This window comes from Cetorhinus maximus, chromosome 2, assembly GCF_964194155.1.
Source record: "Cetorhinus maximus chromosome 2, sCetMax3.hap1.1, whole genome shotgun sequence".
In the NCBI taxonomy this organism is placed as follows: Eukaryota; Metazoa; Chordata; class Chondrichthyes; order Lamniformes; family Cetorhinidae; genus Cetorhinus; species Cetorhinus maximus.
The window spans coordinates 206,166,307-206,185,309 of NC_135880.1; the positions used below are offsets into that span (position 1 = coordinate 206,166,307).

The 19,003-nt window shown below is 43.2% G+C and overlaps 1 protein-coding gene across 1 annotated transcript in view; it reads right to left on the reverse strand.

Moving 5' to 3' along the window:
• igsf9bb (immunoglobulin superfamily, member 9Bb) overlaps positions 1-19,003 on the reverse strand; it is a 676,902-nt gene that overhangs the window by 82,425 nt on the left and 575,474 nt on the right. Inside the window, exons 11-12 of the mRNA XM_078531919.1 lie at positions 18,642-18,792; positions 3,380-3,491 (exon numbers count right to left, since the gene is read on the reverse strand). Of these exons, the coding sequence (XP_078388045.1) occupies positions 3,380-3,491; positions 18,642-18,792 (263 nt within the window). The remainder of the gene's footprint in view (positions 1-3,379; positions 3,492-18,641; positions 18,793-19,003) is intronic.

Genomic DNA, 19,003 nt, shown 5'->3' on the forward strand with positions numbered 1-19,003 from the left:
TGGTATGGTGCATGGTGGATGGTGTACAGAGTTATGCCTACGTTATCTGAACAATAGTCCCATTACTTTAACTGAACTCTCTCTATGGAGCTAACATGCCTTCTTTATTTTGCATACCGTCATAAGGACCTATCTAACTAACGTATTAAGTAACTGAAGCTACAGACAGTTGGTTTACTATACATTCAAAGAGGGCACACAAAGCCAACAGAGAAAGGAAAGCATCGCAGTGCTGGGTTTAGAAAATAAATTGCATTCACTATGGATGTTGATGCTGGGGAACGGAACTTCTCATTTCAAGTGCTTAGTGTCAGCATCATGCACTCTCAGGTTTGGTACAGGACAGATATGGAGTTAACCCCTCTTTGCTCTGCTGCAGCTGCAACTTCAGATAAAGACTGCTCACGTTTTATTCCTCACTCCTCCCAAACAGCACTGTGGGTGTACCCACGTGCGGAATCTTCCTGTCCCAACAGCAGCAGGAAGCTTGGTGGGCGGGGCATCTTAATTTGGCGTGAGGCCAAAAATGAGTCTCCTGACGTCGGGATGAACTTTAGCAATTATGTTCTCGGGACTTTAAAGGTGAGTCAAGCGTCCTGACGAACAATGTCGGGAGGCTAGTTTGCATTAGCATGTCATGCATGCTCATTAAAAGGTCAGCTCACAGGAATTAAGCTCCCCCTCCAAATTAAGTTCCCCACCAGTGAGGAATTGGAATGTTCACTTTTACAACTGCACATAACTGGTGTGCAACTGGTGAGGTTGACTCCTTCCATGATTAATGGTGAGTTGCTGCTGCATTGTCCTCTTTAGGGAGCGTCTGTAATGCCAGCCTATGCTTGAGGCTGGGTAGTGGCAGTGCAAGTTGCGTGGAGGATGACCGAGGAAGGGAGGAGCAGGGAAGGGTGGAGCAGTGGCCGGGCAAAGGCGGAAGGGATAGTGCAGGCTGTCCAGGTGCCTGGACCTTCGACGTTATGAGGTAATGAAGGGTATAGTGACTTCCTGCCAGCCCCCGCCAGGAGAATCGGTGAGTTCCTCAGCATATTTACTGAGCTGAACAGCACAAGATTGCATGTGGTCAGCTGGTCTCACGCCCTTCCCACCCCCCCACCCCCCCCCCCCCCCCCCCACCAGAAATCACTCTCACTTTTGCGCCTGCTACCGAACTTAGAATCCAGAACAGAAGATGTGGCCTACACGCCATGGACTGTATGCAGTTCAAGAAGGTGGTTCACCACCACCTTCTGGAAAGTGATTAGGGATGGGAAGTAAATGCTGGTTTTGGTAGAAATGTTCACATCCCATGAACAAATAAGAGAAACACTTAGGCGTTCTGCAACCTCTCTGAATGAGATGACCAACAGTGCTGAACTGACAGTCCAATGTCAGTTCATGTAGAACATTAATATAACATACTAGGGAAACTTTCATCTCCAGTCTGGGCTGGAGTTGAACAGAGAATCACTGATGCAAAAAGGTGCCTAACCTGTATCTAATCAGCTGTGCCACCCAGCTCCCAGCTCTACTGGATTTACTAGTCTTTTGTGATATATAGCATGATGAGGTACAAATCTCCCTGGCACTTTCCCACTATAGCTTTGGTGGGAGAGCTGCAGAAACCTTTGGAAAATGGTGCAAATGCAGTTAATGATGAAAGAGTGAAAATCCCAGGGATGTGAAGTTAAACATACAAAATTGACGGACATGAAAAGACCATCAAGCTTGCCCCACAGTATATAATCTGTCTTAGAATAATGTATGATACCTAGAGTCCTTTCTTAAGGGGAGTGAGCAACATTTCACTTTCCGCTCCAATGCTCTTAATTAATATGTTAATTCTTTGAGAACGATTAATAGATACGCCATGAGTGACCAACTAAATGACCCCCTCAATCTTCCTTACAGATCTCTTTGACATTAGCTGGGACTTTCCAGCCTCTTTGTAGGGACCGGCCATGGGAGATTTGGCGGCCCAACCAAAGGTCCATTGATTTTCGGCAGGGCCGGATGATCCTGGTGTCAGACGGGGCCGAAAATCCTGTTACTGTACATGGTTGGGATCTATTTTGTGAAGCACCGTACTAATTTAAAATGGGACAAAGTTAAAATCAGCAGTTCATACCTGAAATGTTAACCCCATCTTCTTCTTTCCAGAGATCTTGCCTGACTTGCTGAGTGTTTCCAGCATTTTTCTGTTGTTTCAAATCTGGCTGTTTTAAGTGATAGTACTCTGATACCCTTAAGCTCCTCTGTTGGTGGTTTACTGACATTCTCAATCCTTTGTTGTTGAACACAGCATATCTTGTTATTATAGCTCTCTTGCAAAGAAACAGACAGGATAGAAAGTATCTCTTGTGTTTGAGGTGAGTTGTTTGTTGCTAATTCAATTTGGGAGAATATAAAACAAACCATCTTTATGTTAAATACCAAACATGGCTGGATTTATTTTTTTATCTTATGTAATATTTAGAATCGAAGTTATCCAGGCAATTAGCTAGCTTTTGTTTCTAATAGACAGTAGCTTAATGATAACTGTGTACTCTGTCTGAGATGAATGTATGTCAGGCCCTACAAACACAATTTGCCTGAAGTCAGCGTGGGCCTTTTTAATAATGACACCATGTCACTTATTTTCTCGCATGGGAACCAACAAATCAGTTTGGGCAGAGGGAGTATTTGTTCTGGCTCCTACACTTAGTAACACTGTAGATACATTAAAAATGCACCCCCCTCAGATTAGGACACGTTTCAATATCTTGTTATATTTGAGTATCATTGGCATCTTCTCTATGGCTCTCATTCAACTGTGCTCCGATTCATAAATGACATTGCAAGGTGTTATTACCTGAAATAACTTGTAGCAATGCAACAACCCTAGTATATCACAGGGTAGCACGAGACCTTTTTTGATTGTATATCAAGGATCAAGTGTGCATAAAATGGGTGGTTAAAAAGAATTGGGAGGCAGTGCTGAAGCACTACCCTTTTCCCCACCAAGATCAAGCTTTGAATCTAGCCTAGACAATGGGAATAAAAACTGCTGACTGTTCTCAAGTCACAATAAGTCTGGATAGTTTCATAATAATAAGTGTTAAGAAGCTCTACTCTACTATGAGCATAGCAGGACAGCTCACCCAGAGAGGAATGATAAAGGACAAGTGAAATGTCAAGGCAGTTAGTAAGCCCAAAAACGATTGAGCCAGCAGAGCCTGTTTTCTCTAAATCAGCAGCCTGCAGCTATACAACTGCCAAGCGATAACAGCAAAGAGCAAATCATTATAGGAAGCCTAATGCGTACAGAACATTCATTGTAAGCAAAGAATTGAGAAGGAAAGGGCGGAAAGCAAAGCATGCTAGGATGACTCACACAGGGCCATACCAGACTGTGAATGTCTGCTCATATCCACCATCATAACCTGGGTCCCAGGAGGCATTAGCAGAGGTCATTGTGGCTGTGACTCTAACATTGGTTGGAGCATGTGGACTTGTGCCTGCAAAGAGGAGAAAAAAGAGCTTCATTGTCACATAGTCATTGTTTATCCCTCATTTATGCAAAATCCCCTATTATAACATTAATAATGCATGACTTCTGGGCTTACTCTTTTCTAGATCTCAAATTAAAGAATCTATTCTTTCAAAGGAAATAAATCAGGAGGTTAAGAGTTAAATGGGAAGGTAGGAAGAATCCTTGTATCCAAAGAGTAATAGGGTTATGGAATAACCTACCTGGGAAAGCCTTTGAAGCAGATAGTATGGGTTTAGAAGGCAATTAGCTACAGTGCTGGAGAGAAGAGTTTAAGGAATATGTACAAAAATTGGAATAGGCTTGTTGGACCTAATGGTTAGATTCTTAGATCTTCTCACTTTACCCGATTGGATCTCAGACTGGAAAACAAACAACAAAAAAAAACTATGTGATGCTTTTTCATGGCCACAAAATACCCCAAAGCATTTTACAGCCAATGAAGTGCTTTGAAGTGTAGGCACTTTTGTAATGTCAGAATTGTGTCAGCCGATTTGTGAACAAGCTTCCACAAACAGCAATGTGATAATGATCAGATAATGTGTTTTAGTGATGCTGATTGAGGAATAAATATTGGCCCGGACATTGGGGATAACTTCACTGCTCCACTCCAAAATGGTGCCATGGGTTCTCTTATGTACAGCTTAGACAGCAAACAGGGCCTCCGTTCACCGTTTCACCTGAAAGCCGGCATCTCTGACAGCATTGCACTCTATCAGCGCTGCAACGGAGTGTTAGCCTTGATGTTTGTGCCCAAGTTCTGGAATGGGAATCAGAGCCTCTGTTGACTCAGAGGTGAGTGTGCTGCCAACTGACCACAGCTGACATTTACTACAATATGTAGTTATTATTAGTTATGTTTCCTGATCGATGCTATTAGATCAACTTTGCATACAAGGCTTTCTGGATCAGAAAGTTACGGGCCACTTACAAGATCTTGGTACAAGATTAGGGTTGTAAGAAAATCGATTAATAAGAAGTGTATGTCTGAATGAAAATTAATACATGGGGGTCAATTTTCAGGAGATTGATTCTATCAGGCTGATGTTCGGGAGGTGAGGCCATAACCACTCATTGAAATTGATCTGAGGATGACCTATTTTCACAGTCATTTTGGGATCGTCAACACAATCTAAATAGCTCAGTGATCATGGCGGGATATAAGACCATAAGACATAGGAGCAGAAATTAGGCCATTCGGCACATCGAGTCTGCTCCGCCATTCAATCATGGTTGATAAGTTTCTCAACCCCAACCCCATTCTCCCGCCTTCTCCCCGTAACCTTTGATCCCCTTACCAATCAAGAACCTATCTATCTCAGTCTTAAATACCTTCAATGACCTGGCCTCCACAGCCTTCTGTGGCAATGAATTTCATAGATTCACCACTCTCTGGCTAAAGAAGTTTCTCCTCATCTCTGTTCTAAAAGGTCTTCCCTTTAATCTGAGGCTGTGCCCTCGGGTCCTGGTCTCTCCTACTAATGGAAACATCTTCCCTACGTCCACTCTATCCAGGCCTTTCAGTATTCTGTAAGTTTCAATCAGATCCCCCCTCATCCTTCTAAACTCCATCGAGTATAGACCGAGTCCTCAAACGTTCCTCATAGGTTAAGCCTTTCATTCCTGGGATCGTTCTCGTGAACCTCCTCTGGACCCTCTCCAGGGCCAGCACATCCTTCCTGAGATACGGGGCCCAAAACTGCTCACAATATTCTAAATATGGTCTGACCAGAGCCTTATAAAGCCTCAGTAGCACATCCCTGCTTTTATATTCTAGTCCTCTCGAAATAAATGCCAACATTGCATTTGCCTTCCTAATTACCGACTCAACCTGCAAGTTAACCTTAAGAGAATCCTGGACTAGGACTCCCAAGTCCCTTTGCACTCCAGATTTCTGAATTCTCTCCCCATTTAGAAAATAGTCTATGCCTCTATTCTTCCTACCAAAGTGCATGACCTCACACTTCCCCACGTTGTATTCCGTCTGCCACTTCTTTGCCCATTCTCCTAACCTTGGAATATCCAGGAATTAAGGATTAATCTTCAGCGCATTGCTGCAAGCAGCCCAGGAGATAAATCATAGGGGCATGAAAAAAAAAGTCTTATCCATCTTTGAACGCTTTTGTTGCCTAGTTATAAGGGAGTTGGGGAAAGTCTGTTGACTGGGTGAGATGGTTGGAGGTAGGCTGTTATGTGGTGAAGTCTGCAGGAATAATCCAACCAAAATTGACAATGTTAAGCGCAAAATCACCCCTTGTGTATTTTTAATGGTGCAGATTTTGCCAGGGATCAGGAAGCAATTCAGCCAGCAATAAGTGTTTCTGTAAGATTTCTGGGCAACACTAGATAGTGTGAATGTAACATCACACTTTGATTCATTGGGGTTGAGAGCTCACTCACAACATGAGGATGACATTGGCAAAATCTTAGGAGAAAATCCAAACTGGAACAGAAACAAACAAAAGTGGATTTCATTCAAACTCAGAACGAGCTTGAGTTTTCCACTCAGCTGAACGTAGTGAGTGAGCTTCATTCAGTTCCTCTATTTCAATTTACAAATGTCCATCTTCACCTAATCTTCCCTACAGTCACAGGAGCATCTGGTTACCAGATTACATTGCTCCCCAGACAGGAATGTACCTGGGCAACAAGAGGGTTGGTGGAAATAATATAGTAGGAGGAAAAAGAAAAAGGGAAAACAAAGAGAAAAATCATAAACTGTATCCTGACTGTTCTTGAAAGGTGTGAATACATATTTTCAAAGGTGAGATTCCCTCTCTTTAAAGAGAGTGGGGGAGGGTGCAGGGAGGGCTGGGGAATTGTACATGGGAGGGGACAGAATCACCTAGCCCTACTGACTTCAACAGAACTGATTCGCAAGGCTGCCATGTAATGGGTGGCAAATGGGATTCTCTCCCTGCTTTGTGTCCCACCCGTAACCAATTTCACCCCCAATTTCTCCTGGTATTACGTAAAATCCCTGGTTGAATGAGAAAATGAACTACTTTTTAACTTACATCTGTACTTCTCTGAAACTGCTGTTTGAGGTGAGTGAAATTTGCTCCCTCTGGGGGCATGCCTCATGTTTACTCTACACCTTCCCATGGTGGCACAATAGAGATTGGAACATTTCAGGCATCCTCCCACAATGAGCTTGGCATTGGGGCTCCGACTGACTTCTGCTCTCTGGTTGTGCTCCTTTTGAACAGTAGTGTCAGTGTAAGACTGAGACTACAGCTTGTGATTTTCACACAAGATGGGCTTTGTCTGTTTTTCTCAAAGAACTAGGCACTGTAACTGATGAATATTGTACAGGGGTTGCACATGAGAGTTGTGAGTGGCAGTGATTAAATCCTGAAATCGTAACATAGTGATATGCCTTAGCAACCAGATTGTGTGGAGGTACTTTGTCATTACATCAGTTTGACAAATGTTACCTTCTGTGCGATGAGCCTGAACTGCACCACCACTGTGTATTTTATGCCCATTATTAATCCCTCCACCAGCACAAAGCTATACTCAGATCGAAACTTGGCGCATCAATCTCGACCTGTGTTTGCATTGTCATTTAAATTTGTTTTTGTTCAGCTAATAAAAACATGTCTTCACATCATTGAGGAGCTGAAATACACACAAGACAGATGTTGTTCAAAAGGAATTCCAACAAAATCACACCAGCAGTAATTAAACACGCAAAAGCAACAGTCAAACAGAGCAGGCCACCCTTAATTCTTAATGGTTTACTGAGAGCCTGTGTCAACGTAAGATTGGCCACTAAAGGAGTTCACATTCTTGTGGGGTATTCAGTATTCCTCATTTCGTGGAATATCTCAGTGAGAAAACTCATCTAAGTTAAAAGGATCAAATATTTCAATTGGCCACATGTTGGGAGCATTGTTCTACTGACAGTACCAATTAAGGAATTTTGCTGCCTTTTCATTTGTGATCAGGCTGTACATACACTATCACTTGTGTCCAAGCATCGTGTTTCCATTTGCTACAATACACTCCGAAGAACCTCCTCCTCAAATACCATTTCAAACATGACCATTATATGAGTTATATACTGCCAGGACATGATTTTGCGAAGGTTTAGAGGATGTATGAAATGGAGAAGTGCCACCACAATATCAAAAAATAATAGAAAATCATTTACATTAGGAGGAATCCTTTGGTTAGTGGGATATTTTTTAAGTGAAACCGTTAATTTTTCTTTGTTTGGATATTTTTCACATTTTCCTTGCTCTCAACAGGTCTCTCTGGTTGATGTGCTGCTCCTGAAGCCAAAACAGCAGGAGGGCAACCTACTAGGTGCCTGCTAGTGTCAGGCAGTAAGAGGACAGTGGCAGTGATTGGGATGATTCAACTTCTGCTTCTTCGCTCCCTCTTGGACCTGGGTTGCACATCTCTCAACAGGAAATAGCAATGTGGGAAATTATGGGTTGAATCTATGAGCGGAATTTAATGCCAGCCAACCCTGGAAGCAATGGGGAAGAGGTCCTTTAATCGTGCGGGACGGAGAGCCTGTCACCTTCCCAACTTCCTCCAACTAAGTCTGACCTCGAACTTCCCCACCACCAATAAAGGTGTTACAGGATTGAACCCGCCCCCGCTGGTATTGCACCTGCATTGGGTGTTGGGGGTACCAACCTGGGAAAGCCACCAGGTGTACTCTGGCAGATCAGTTTGCAGCCTGGGGTCCCTCCTGCTTGGGCACCCTGTGCCCAATGGAGGGCCCTGTGCGTGGCAAGGGCTGGCCCCGACAGGAAAACTCCCTGCCTTTTAACCTGATCCCCTTCCCCCGCTGGGGCTTGCCTGTGGCCCCAGCAAGGCCCCCGACCTACCCGGGTCCGAGTTCTCCAGCCATGTTTCTCCTCCCGGGCCTCCTGCCGTCCCAGTAGTGGCCGCCACTCTGGCTGGTGCTGCTGGTTCTGATGAGCTGCCAGCCTTCTGACTGGCGGGAGCTCTTGGAGGCTGGGCGATCCTCATCCTGAAGACCCTGGGAACCCTCGTGATTTAAATTGAGATTTAAAATGCTCTGTGGCTCCTGGAAATGGCTGCGGCAGGGCTGCCACTGGCTCTTCAGTTGGAAAACTACAGTAATTTAATCCAGTCCTTTGTCTTTGCAAGTACAGTCCTGGCCTGGCAGATGTTTTCATTCACTGAGGATCTATGTTTAGTAAATTTGATAGCTGTGGTCAGTTCCTTACCACAATTTAGCTCTGTACCTTCAATTGCACCTTTGGGAGTAGTGAATGCACAGTAAATCTTACAATGACTAGAGTCGGTATTTTCATGTTAGTGGCAATGCTGAAGCGAGCTCTTCCTCAGTGCAACCTTTGCTATGTAAATTAATGGGATTTATCACCCAGTGTCAATCAGTTAAGTTCCCAAGGGTTTTTCAAATAAGCACTGCATCAACTTAGCATGAATCAAACTGATTTTTAAAAATATTATGTGAGGGGGATGGGGTGGAATTATCATACAGGCAGGACGAACTCAGGAAACTAAGGCCAGAGACAGAAATGCAAGTCCGCTTAAATCTTCAAATGAAGTTAGTTGTATGTAGGGTTTGTAGGGAACTTGTACAGAAAAAAAAGTGGTGAGTTGGGACTAGCAGCGTTCACAAGAAAGTATGAGCTGGAACTTGGGATAAACTTACAGTACAACATGGGGCTTGTCACATCACCGGGGGAAAGTACCACATGACATTTAAACCAATAATCAACAGGAAATGACTAGACGTTGAGGACATTACTACCAACTGAATTGAACATGCTGAGAAAAAGCTTCCTGCAGCATTGCATGCAACATGAAAATGCAGAGCTTGTATATTTTAATATTTATTGGGCATACTTTCTTGTCAAGGGTGCTATTGTTATTGCTAGTGCTGCTAAAGTCACAGAAATAAATTGCAAAACGAACTGACCACAGTCACGAAAAAGTAGAACACAGAGATAATCATTCTACTGTATTCTTGAATTTCACTTTTTGTGATAGTTGTCAAATGAACTGCAATTGTTATTTGTAATAGGTCTTGAAACAATCCACAAAGTATACGTGTAAAAATAACAATTCAGCCATGAAGATTCTCAATTTCAACTTTTGGCAACCAGCTACTATTAAACAGGGAATGATAACTTTACACAAGTCTGATATCCCATTGCTGACTGATTGGCTGAGAACTTCCAATACCAACAACAGACAGAAATGAAGAAAAACTCAATATTGTGACTGAGCTTTGAATATATTCACAGCTACAGTTTCCTAGTTAAAAGTGTGTTGTGTCACCCAGGTCTTCAGTACACACTCTTGTCTGAAGATTGTTATAATTGGGGTATAGTTGTTCTTTAAATACAAAACACTGTTGTTTGTAAACCCAAGGAGATGATAAGGTTACAGCTCAGCATGTAAATTAATTCAGCAAATATACCTACCAATGCGCAAAACAAATCTCAATATTTCAATTTGCTAAATCACTCTACACTTTAACTCCATGGGAGCATAAAAACAAAACAGGAAATACAGTTCATGATGGGCAGAAACCCTCATCTAAATTCCAGTAGCCAACTGAAGAAATGGTGACAGAATATAACCTTGACAAATGAGAGGAAGTATGGAGGCAACGCTCAGTCAAGTGTGAAATTAAACTGAAAGCCTTTGCTGTGGAGCTCACTCTTCTCATAAAACCCACATAGATAATGATTGGTCCAAATCTGAAAGTCTCTGACATGGGGTGGGCTGTTATCAGAAGGTAACTGGCCATTTCTTCAGCTAGCACCGTACATTTAGTCGGGAATAAAGAGCCAATTGACATTCCAGCGCTAACAGGACTACAACCATAAGGACCTGACTGCGACCAGAAAGGATTACAAATTTTAGAAAAACAAATGTGAAAACAAATACCTCTTCAACGGAGATCCAGAAATCAATGGGGAATTGTGCTCAGACACTCTGCTTGCTAGCAGATCAAGGAGACTATGAAGGACACTTAATCTACTGTGACTGACATACTTCAGGGCTTCTAATTCAAAAATATTGAAGGCTGTCTCTACATGGAATCAGGACTTATTTTCTTACAAAATTAAATTTTCCCTTTGTAAAGATGTTGGTGTAATGATGCCATCAATCAACACTGGTAACGTGATGGAGGATGATTTCCTCTGTGGTATAGGTAACAATATTATAAACCTGTTTCACAAAGGGGGCTTCTAACTTTATTGCATATAGCACAGAAACTAAATATTCCCTCCCTTATAATAATCGAAATAGAAAATGCTGGAAAAACTCAGCAGGTCTGGCAGCATCTGTGGAGAGAGAAACAGAGTTAACGTTTCGAGTCCGTCTTCTTTCGAGTCACACGGACTCGAAATGTTAAACTCTGAAAAGACTTTGTTTCTCTCTCCATGGATGCTGCCAGACCTGCTGAGTTTTTCCAGCATTTTTAGTTTTTATTTCAGATTTCCAGCATCCGTATTTTGCTTTAATTCCCTCCCTTGTTGGCTCTGATGTGCGGACACCTCAGGAAAGAGGGACGGTCATCACCAGTACTAATTTACAAATTGAGTTCAAGTGAAAACCATAAATGTCTACTCAAGCAAATGATGTTTTGTTTTTATTGAAAAAAGACTTGCATTTATATAGCACCTATTAGGTCCAAAGTGCCTTTACAGCTAATAAAGTACTTTTGAAATATAGTCACTGTTGTAATGTAGGAAACGTTGCAGCCAATAGCACAACTCCCCTGATAATCTTTGAAACAGTATTTGTGTTATTTTACATCCACTTGAGAGGGCAGATGGGATCACAGTTTAATGTCTCACCTGAAGGACAGTGCAGTTCCGAAATTGTGAATTCGTGCAGTACTGCACAGGAGCATCCGCCTAGAGTTTTGTGCTCAAATCTCTTGACTGAGACCTGAATCCACAGCCTTTTGACTCACAGGCTAATGTGCTACCAACTCAGCTGCTCATAGGGCAGAATTTTCTGCCTGTCGGGTGGGCGGAGCTGGAGCGGGTGCGGGTAGGCGCAGACCCGATTGGTGCCCGCCCAGCGTATTTGCCGACTCCCGTGGATAGCGGGAGTGTGTGGGCGGCGGCGGGTGTGCACAGACTGCTGGGTCCAATGGTGAACCGGCTGTCTGATTAAAGGAAGGCCTAGCAGCCTCCTGTAGGCTGCTCACAATGGCCACTTCCAGGTCACACCACAGGGGGTCGGCTGAGCAGGCCAGGCTGGAGGGAAGGGCAGGGGAGCAGGGCCAGGCTGCAGGGTAGGCCAGCTGGGGGCCAATGCACCCCTCGCTTTTCTGATGATTGCCTTGCTGCCCTCCTCGAGGGGGTGGCAGCACGGTGGGAAGTGTTGGTCCCCCAGGATGGGAGGAGGAGGCCCCCCCAACATGACCAAATGTGCCTGGGAGGAGGTGGCGGAGGTGATGAGCTCCCGCGACGTGGTGCGACACACCTGGATCCAGTGCTGTAAGCGCTTTAACGATTTGTTGCGCTCTGGCAGGGTAAGTACCATGTTGGCATTGGGCATTTAACCCAGCAGGTAGCCTTAGCCTTTGAGGCCACCCCCAAGTCTTACTGTCGTGACTGCATTGAATCATGTTGGGCATTTCTCATACGCTGGGTGGACAAGCAGATAGTGCCCATGCTTACATTAGCCTGAGTGGTTCATGAGGAGATGGGTTCTCCCCCGCACCATGTGTTGCTCTTAGTCGCACATGACTAGTCTGGGGGCAACCTGCAGGAGATGCAGCCTGGCACATACTCAGAACTCCAGCACATGTTCTATTCACTGTGATGAGATTGTGGAAGGGCAGCCTCAAGGTGTTGTGGCCAAGAACCATCTGCTGCCCTCGACGCTGCACATAGTTGCGCCTCCTTGCTATGGGAGCAAAGACCGTGTGGTTCCTAAAGTGATGTAGGCAGAATGTGTCCAAGCTGGCCATTGTGGGGGTTGGGAGCAGGCGTACAATCGTTGTGTGAATGATCAGCAGTAGCGGGGAGAGGAGGCACTGGAGGCCTGATATGGGCCACTGTGGTTGGGGTGCGACATGCGCGTGCAGAGTACACATGCAAATTGCCGCAGTGAATGGTGTTCCCTGTTTTTCAGGGGAAGAATGCTCATAATGTGTCTGAGCGTTCAAGGACTGGAGGCAGCCAGGCACGCCTCCTCATGTTAAGCCACTTCGAACAGGAGGTCCTGGAGCTTGAGAGGCGCCATGCGCCCAGGTCAACTGGTGTCGGTGAGACGGGGGTGGAACAGCCAGGTATTTGAGGCCAACAGTGAGATCCACAATGTCCTCCCAACATCCATAGCACTGATGATTGTTTAATTTGTTATTGTTGCAACATTGCTCGGTCACAGAGTGATAGTGTCAGGGGTGTGGAGCACAGAAAAAGGTCCTTCGGCCTTTTGAGGATGCGCCGGTCAAACACGTATCTATGTCTACTAATCCCATTTCCCAGCACTATGCCCATAGCCTTGTATGCCATGGCATTGCAACTGCACATCCAAATGCTTATTATGTGTTAGGAAGAGTTTCTGCGTCCACCATCCTTTCAGGCAGTGCGTTCCACATTCCCAACACACACTGTGTGCAAAAGTTGCTCATCATCACCTGTCAACCTCATGCCCCTTACCTTAAATCTATGCCACCTGGTTACTGATCCCTCTGCCAAGGGGAAAAGTTCCTTTCTGTCGACCATATCTACGCCCCTCATAATTTCATACACCTTAATCATGTCACCCCTCAATCTCCTCTGCTCCAGGGGAAATATCCCCAGTCTATGAGATGTCTCCTCATAAGTCAAACTCTCCAGACCAGCCAGCATCCTGGTCAATAACCTCTGCATTCTCTCCACTCCAATCACATCCCTCCCATGAACTGCATTTCACAACTGCATGCAGAACTATAGCTGTGGCCTAGGCAGCATTTCCTGCACTTGGAACATTACTTCCCTGCTCCTATATTCTGTTCCTCGGCTAATATGGCATTTACCTTCTTAAACACATTTTGTACCTGTCCCGCTACCTTAAGGGACCTGTCGACATGCCCAGCAAGGTCCCTCTGATCCTCCTTACTTTCCACGGTCCTACCAGTCATCAAGTATTCCCGTGCCTTGTTTGTCCTGCCCAAGTGCATCACCTCACACTTATCCACATGACATTCCATTTGGCATTCATTAGCCCATCTGTATCCACCTGTAATGTTTGGGTCTCCTCCTCACTATTTGCCACCCCACCAATATTTGTGTCCATAGGTTCTGGAAGGTTGAGCGCATAATGAGCCAGGGGGAAAGGGATGAAGTGTGTCAGTGTGTGCACGCTAACTGATCCACTGTCCTTGTTGTTCATTTCAGCATCATCAGAGCATGACCGCCAGGAGGAATTGCAGATGCCCCCTCTCACACCTGAGGGCCCTCAAGTGTCACCTGCGTCACACCATTTCTGCCAGGCAGGCACCAGTGCAGATACTAGCACCTCGGTGGGCATTGCAACATCGGCTAGTGTCCTAGGGCACAGTGGAGAGGGCACTTCACAGCCGCTGGAGGAGCTGGCAGAGACAGAAGGTGCTGATGGCGCCAGCAGTCGGTGGACTGCAGGGGATCAGGCACATGCTGAGTCGGGGCGTGATGATGTGCCTCTGGAGTCACCCCATCTTGACACCTCTTTCTCTCCCATCGATCCTTGGCCTTCCTCTCCCACCCCCTGGTATATCTTCCTTCCCCAAACACAGCTGGACCTTCCTCTCTACCCTCTCAACCATCATCTGTTGTGAGCAGACCCTCAACGGTGACTTTCCAACTTCCATGAGCTGCTTTGCAGGAGCACCATGCCCATGAGAACCCACCCAGCATGCCATGGACATTCCTCCACTGCGCTCTTGCTGTCGGGCTCCAGCATCTTCTGCTCCTTGGATGTCCGCGATGTGAGCAAGGCCCTGGGGGTAAGTCCCAACTTCTGCACGTCACACTTGTTCTGCACTGGCGTGAAATCATGTTGATGTGCATGGACGATTACTGCGGGCTGGCTTTATAATATGTTGATGTAATGCAAAGAGGTTCCCGACATCCAGTGGAGCGGCCCACCATCGACGGGCTGAGTGGACAATCGCAAACTGGTTTCACAATGTCGGGAAACTGATTCCTGGTCTTCGCGCCATATTATCCGCTCACGCTGCCGAGCACGCCCAACGCCAGCTGGCATGGAGAATTCCACCCCTTGTTTGTTCAGGATTGAGAACTTGGGTATCCTTATTATACCAGAAAACTGGAAGGTGAAATATTACTGTGAATCTTTACACTTGACCCTGCCACAGCCTGGTCTCTTCTTCAGGCAGCAATGTAAGTGTGCATGTATTTTAATATATATTTTTCATAATGAAACAGAAACGTGTACGTATACACACACACACACACACACGCACGCACGCACACACACACACACACACATGCACACGCACGTACGCGCACACACACACGCACGCACAGCTAGAATTCATAGTCCATTTTTGAAAGCTGGACAGCAATTCAAGGCTCTCAGAAGAATTTCTCACTTTCTGTTGGGAAGGTACTTCAAAAATATTAAATGTCATTGGAGCAAAGAAAATCAGAGTTAAGAGCAAGGTAGATTCTGATCATCATGTAGGTGTGATATCTAATCAAAGCATTATAATTGTACAGCTACAGATGAATAGCAATTAGGCCGTATTTTCATTTGTTGCTAATGGTTACAGAGGTTTATTTAAATTCTCACATCCAATGATATATGGAGCAGCTGAGCTTTCAGAAACTCATGCTAATTAACGTTTGATGATTCAATGTGTGTTAATTATGGGACCTCCAAGGGTATCTGGACTGACTCTAGTCAGTTCATGGCAAGCCACAATCCAGAGACAGCTGTATTTACACCACTGTGAATTCCAGACATCAAACTGAGCACTGATGACTATAACTTGAAAAACCTCACACTTGCTTTCTCATTGAGAAACAAGTGGGGGCACTAAAGGCTTCTTCTAGTATGAAACCCAGGTACCTTCTTTACACTGGACTGGTAGCAGTGTGACGCCAGCATCATCAGGCTGAATGTTAACATATACAATAGTGAAATGCTAATGCGCCATTTGTACTGCAGACTTTCTTCTAGTGAAGGTCGTTCTGCAGCATGGTTGGTCCCTATTGTGCTGAATCTGCCTGGAATTTACACAGTGGGTAGATTCAGAAAGTAGCAGAAACACCACAAAACTGTGCACTTGTGTGTTGCAGCTGATTTAAGTCATACTTAATCATTTTGGCCAAGGACCTTCTCTGACACAGTGGGAAGGTTCACTGAAGTCAACAATGTTAGAATGATACTACTGGCTATATGGGTGATCGTGAGCTCAGGGCTGGCTAGAACAAGAATGGCAGTCTCAGTCACGCACCAGCAGTGGCCAATATTTACCTTTACTCCTGGTGCTGGTTTGCTTTGAAAGCTATTTTTCTCAGTCCCTGGAGAAAGGCATACTATTTTATTGGTTTCCTAAGGCAGTGTTACTTACTAAAGCAGGGCTATTGCATAAATGCGGGATGTTTGCTCTGTCACAGATTTACTCTGGCACACATTTGGCAGCTTTAATGAGGTATTGGAGTAAGATTCCTCATGCAGTGATGGCATTTGAAAGCAGATAGATTTACCAATCATCCTTCTTAAAGCTCATTAAGTTCATAGGGTGAATAACTTCTATTAAACACGCCAAAGATTTTCATTTTTCCTGCATGTTACTAATGAGTTGTCATTTTTAATCTATTAATTAGCACCTTTGTATTCTCTAAAATTGGCATGTTCCACTGCTCTACAACAGAAATTGTAAAACACTTGATTTGTTAATTAGATATTGTACAATATTAAATTGACTAATTAAAATATCCTATGCTATTTTGCAATTACAACTGAATTGACGAAAGAATACATTAGACAGCTTTCGATGAAGTAATTTGTCCATCTGATGTGTTAAGTGCTCCAACTCTGAGCTGTATTTTCTCTGGTTTAAAATGGTTATTTCTTCCAAGAATATAGTTTTGTTACAAGATCTAATGCACCTGTAATGAAGCTCCTTTAATGCTTCTTATGTCATTAGCATTTAACTCTATAAATATTGAAAAGTTTTCATTTTATGTTATGTGAATTGACAAAAGATATGATCAGATCTCAAATTATTCTCCAGGTCCTGCGAAGACTGAGGACTTAGTGCTTGATCTTACTTTCCTGTTCAAGGATGGCTTTAAATATAGTGAACAACTGTAATATTTTGGTTTTTGAGAACCAGACAAATTCTTGGTATAATAAGAAGGGCATTTAATCTAACAATTAATTTTCTGATTGCAAATTTTGTGCTGCTTCTCTTACACTAACTGCTCTGTCTTGGCTTCATAATGTCCCTTCTGACTCTTCACTAAAATGTCTACCTGTCTTTATATTATTGTTTGGGAGAATGTTATGCCTCTATGCATGTAGGGACTCATCACTAGTTATGTACCCACCACCTCCTAGAATGGGGCTTTAATCTGTGTTAATTCGGAAGAGAAAATGAGATTCAGGAATGCAAAATAATTGAAAATTTGTCCCATAGTTAGATATTAGTTTAAGAAAAGGAAAATAAACAAGGATAATTATTGGCAGATATTTGGACTTGAATTTATCAGATTTATGAAAGCAATCTTGTAATGATACTAAATAAACTAACAATTAGTTCAATCTTGCTGTTGAATAAACCATTTATAAAAATATTCACTGTTTTGGTATAATTACTAAATTATATCTTGTAATAAATGAACCATACTACAACATTAATTCAAAATTGCATCCATTAAAATTTTTAATACTTATCACCTAAAGTTGTAAATCAGAGCATTTTCTTGATATTTAAAAATTGCAGCATGGAGTCAGTATTGCATGTGGTTATCAAAAATATTCTTCCTTAAATCAGCTATTCTTTAAAAAAATTGAATTAATTTTGAACTCAAAAGTTTGCAACGGAATATCTTTCTAATGCTGAGACTGAATGATGAGTGTCGCTCTCATTCAAATCCATTTTCAAGGTTCTCCATATCCTTATCATTTTTAGTCTCCCAGTATCTGAATATTTTTGTGCTCAATATCATTTGTCATGTTGCACCTCCATTTCTTTTTCTAAAAAGACACGAGAGCAAAAAACTGACAGTTTAAATCTAAATTATACGTATTTGCCTTACCAATTATTCCATTTATTCAAAATCAATAGTTAGCCTTTTCTAAAGTTAGACCTGGGGGGCATGCATCAGACCAGTAAAAGGCAAATTTGGGACTGATTTTCATGAAGTTCTTCTTAAATGGAAAATTTGGCACAAATTGCACCAATTTGACAAGCTTTCCACTGAGATACTACACGGTCAGTCATTGTGCAAAATCAAAAAGTTCATTGGTATTGCTTTTCTAAGGACAGCTCTGGAATTTCTTAAACCTCTCCTCTTTAAAACCTCCCTCTTTGACCAAGCTTTTGGTCATTGACCTAATATCCCAAGCTTTGTCTCAGTGTCAATATTTGTCTGAATGCACCCCAGTCATGTGCCTTGGGACATTTTACTCTGTTAAAGATGCAAGTTGTTGTTAAATTACAAACATTCCAAAACTGAGACAAGTGGAAGGCGTGGAGGTGTACAACATTCAGGTAGAAGGAAATAGCCTGCAACAACGAAGCTAGATAAAGTTTGAAGAAAAATCAAAATATTTATTAGCAGTTGTACTCTATGTCAGAAATCGCAAAATTTGTAAAAGGAATCGGTGAATTTTGCTTTATTACTAAAGCAGTTTGGTTTCTGAGAAAGCAGGTGCAATAAGCAGTTTCAGGAAAGCAACATCTAAAAGATTAACATCAATAAATCAGAGTACAATCCAGTTTACTAACAGGATCTATTATAAATTGACCCTAGAACCAGCACTGAATTAGCTTTTTATCAATGACTAATTATGTACGCAATTATTCATATAGCCAGAATTCTGTAACATGTGAAGTCAAGTGCAATAACTCTATGCCTCATGATATATGTGAAATAAATATGTAGACTGGAGTCAGGTTATAACCTGCCGTACCTACCGATTACAGTGAGACGCGTGCTGGCAGTGATGTTTGTGACAACATTGGTGGCGACACATTCCCATTGTCCATGGTCCTCTTTGCTGAGAGCTTTGAATTGCAAGCTGCCGCTTGGAAGGATGTTGTGCTTGCTTTTACTGGGCTTCCCTACCTTCAAAGAGTCAACAAACCAAACATATGCATCAGATCAGGCTGAAAATTTCTATTTTCTCAGGCCCTAATGTATACTAAACAGATTTTCCACTCGATTTATGTTTTATAATAAATCATATATTTATACTTGAAAGAGAAAAAACTAGCACCTCAGGATGTCCCAGGGTGCTTCCCAGTCAATTAAATACTTTTGAAGTACAGTCAGGCGT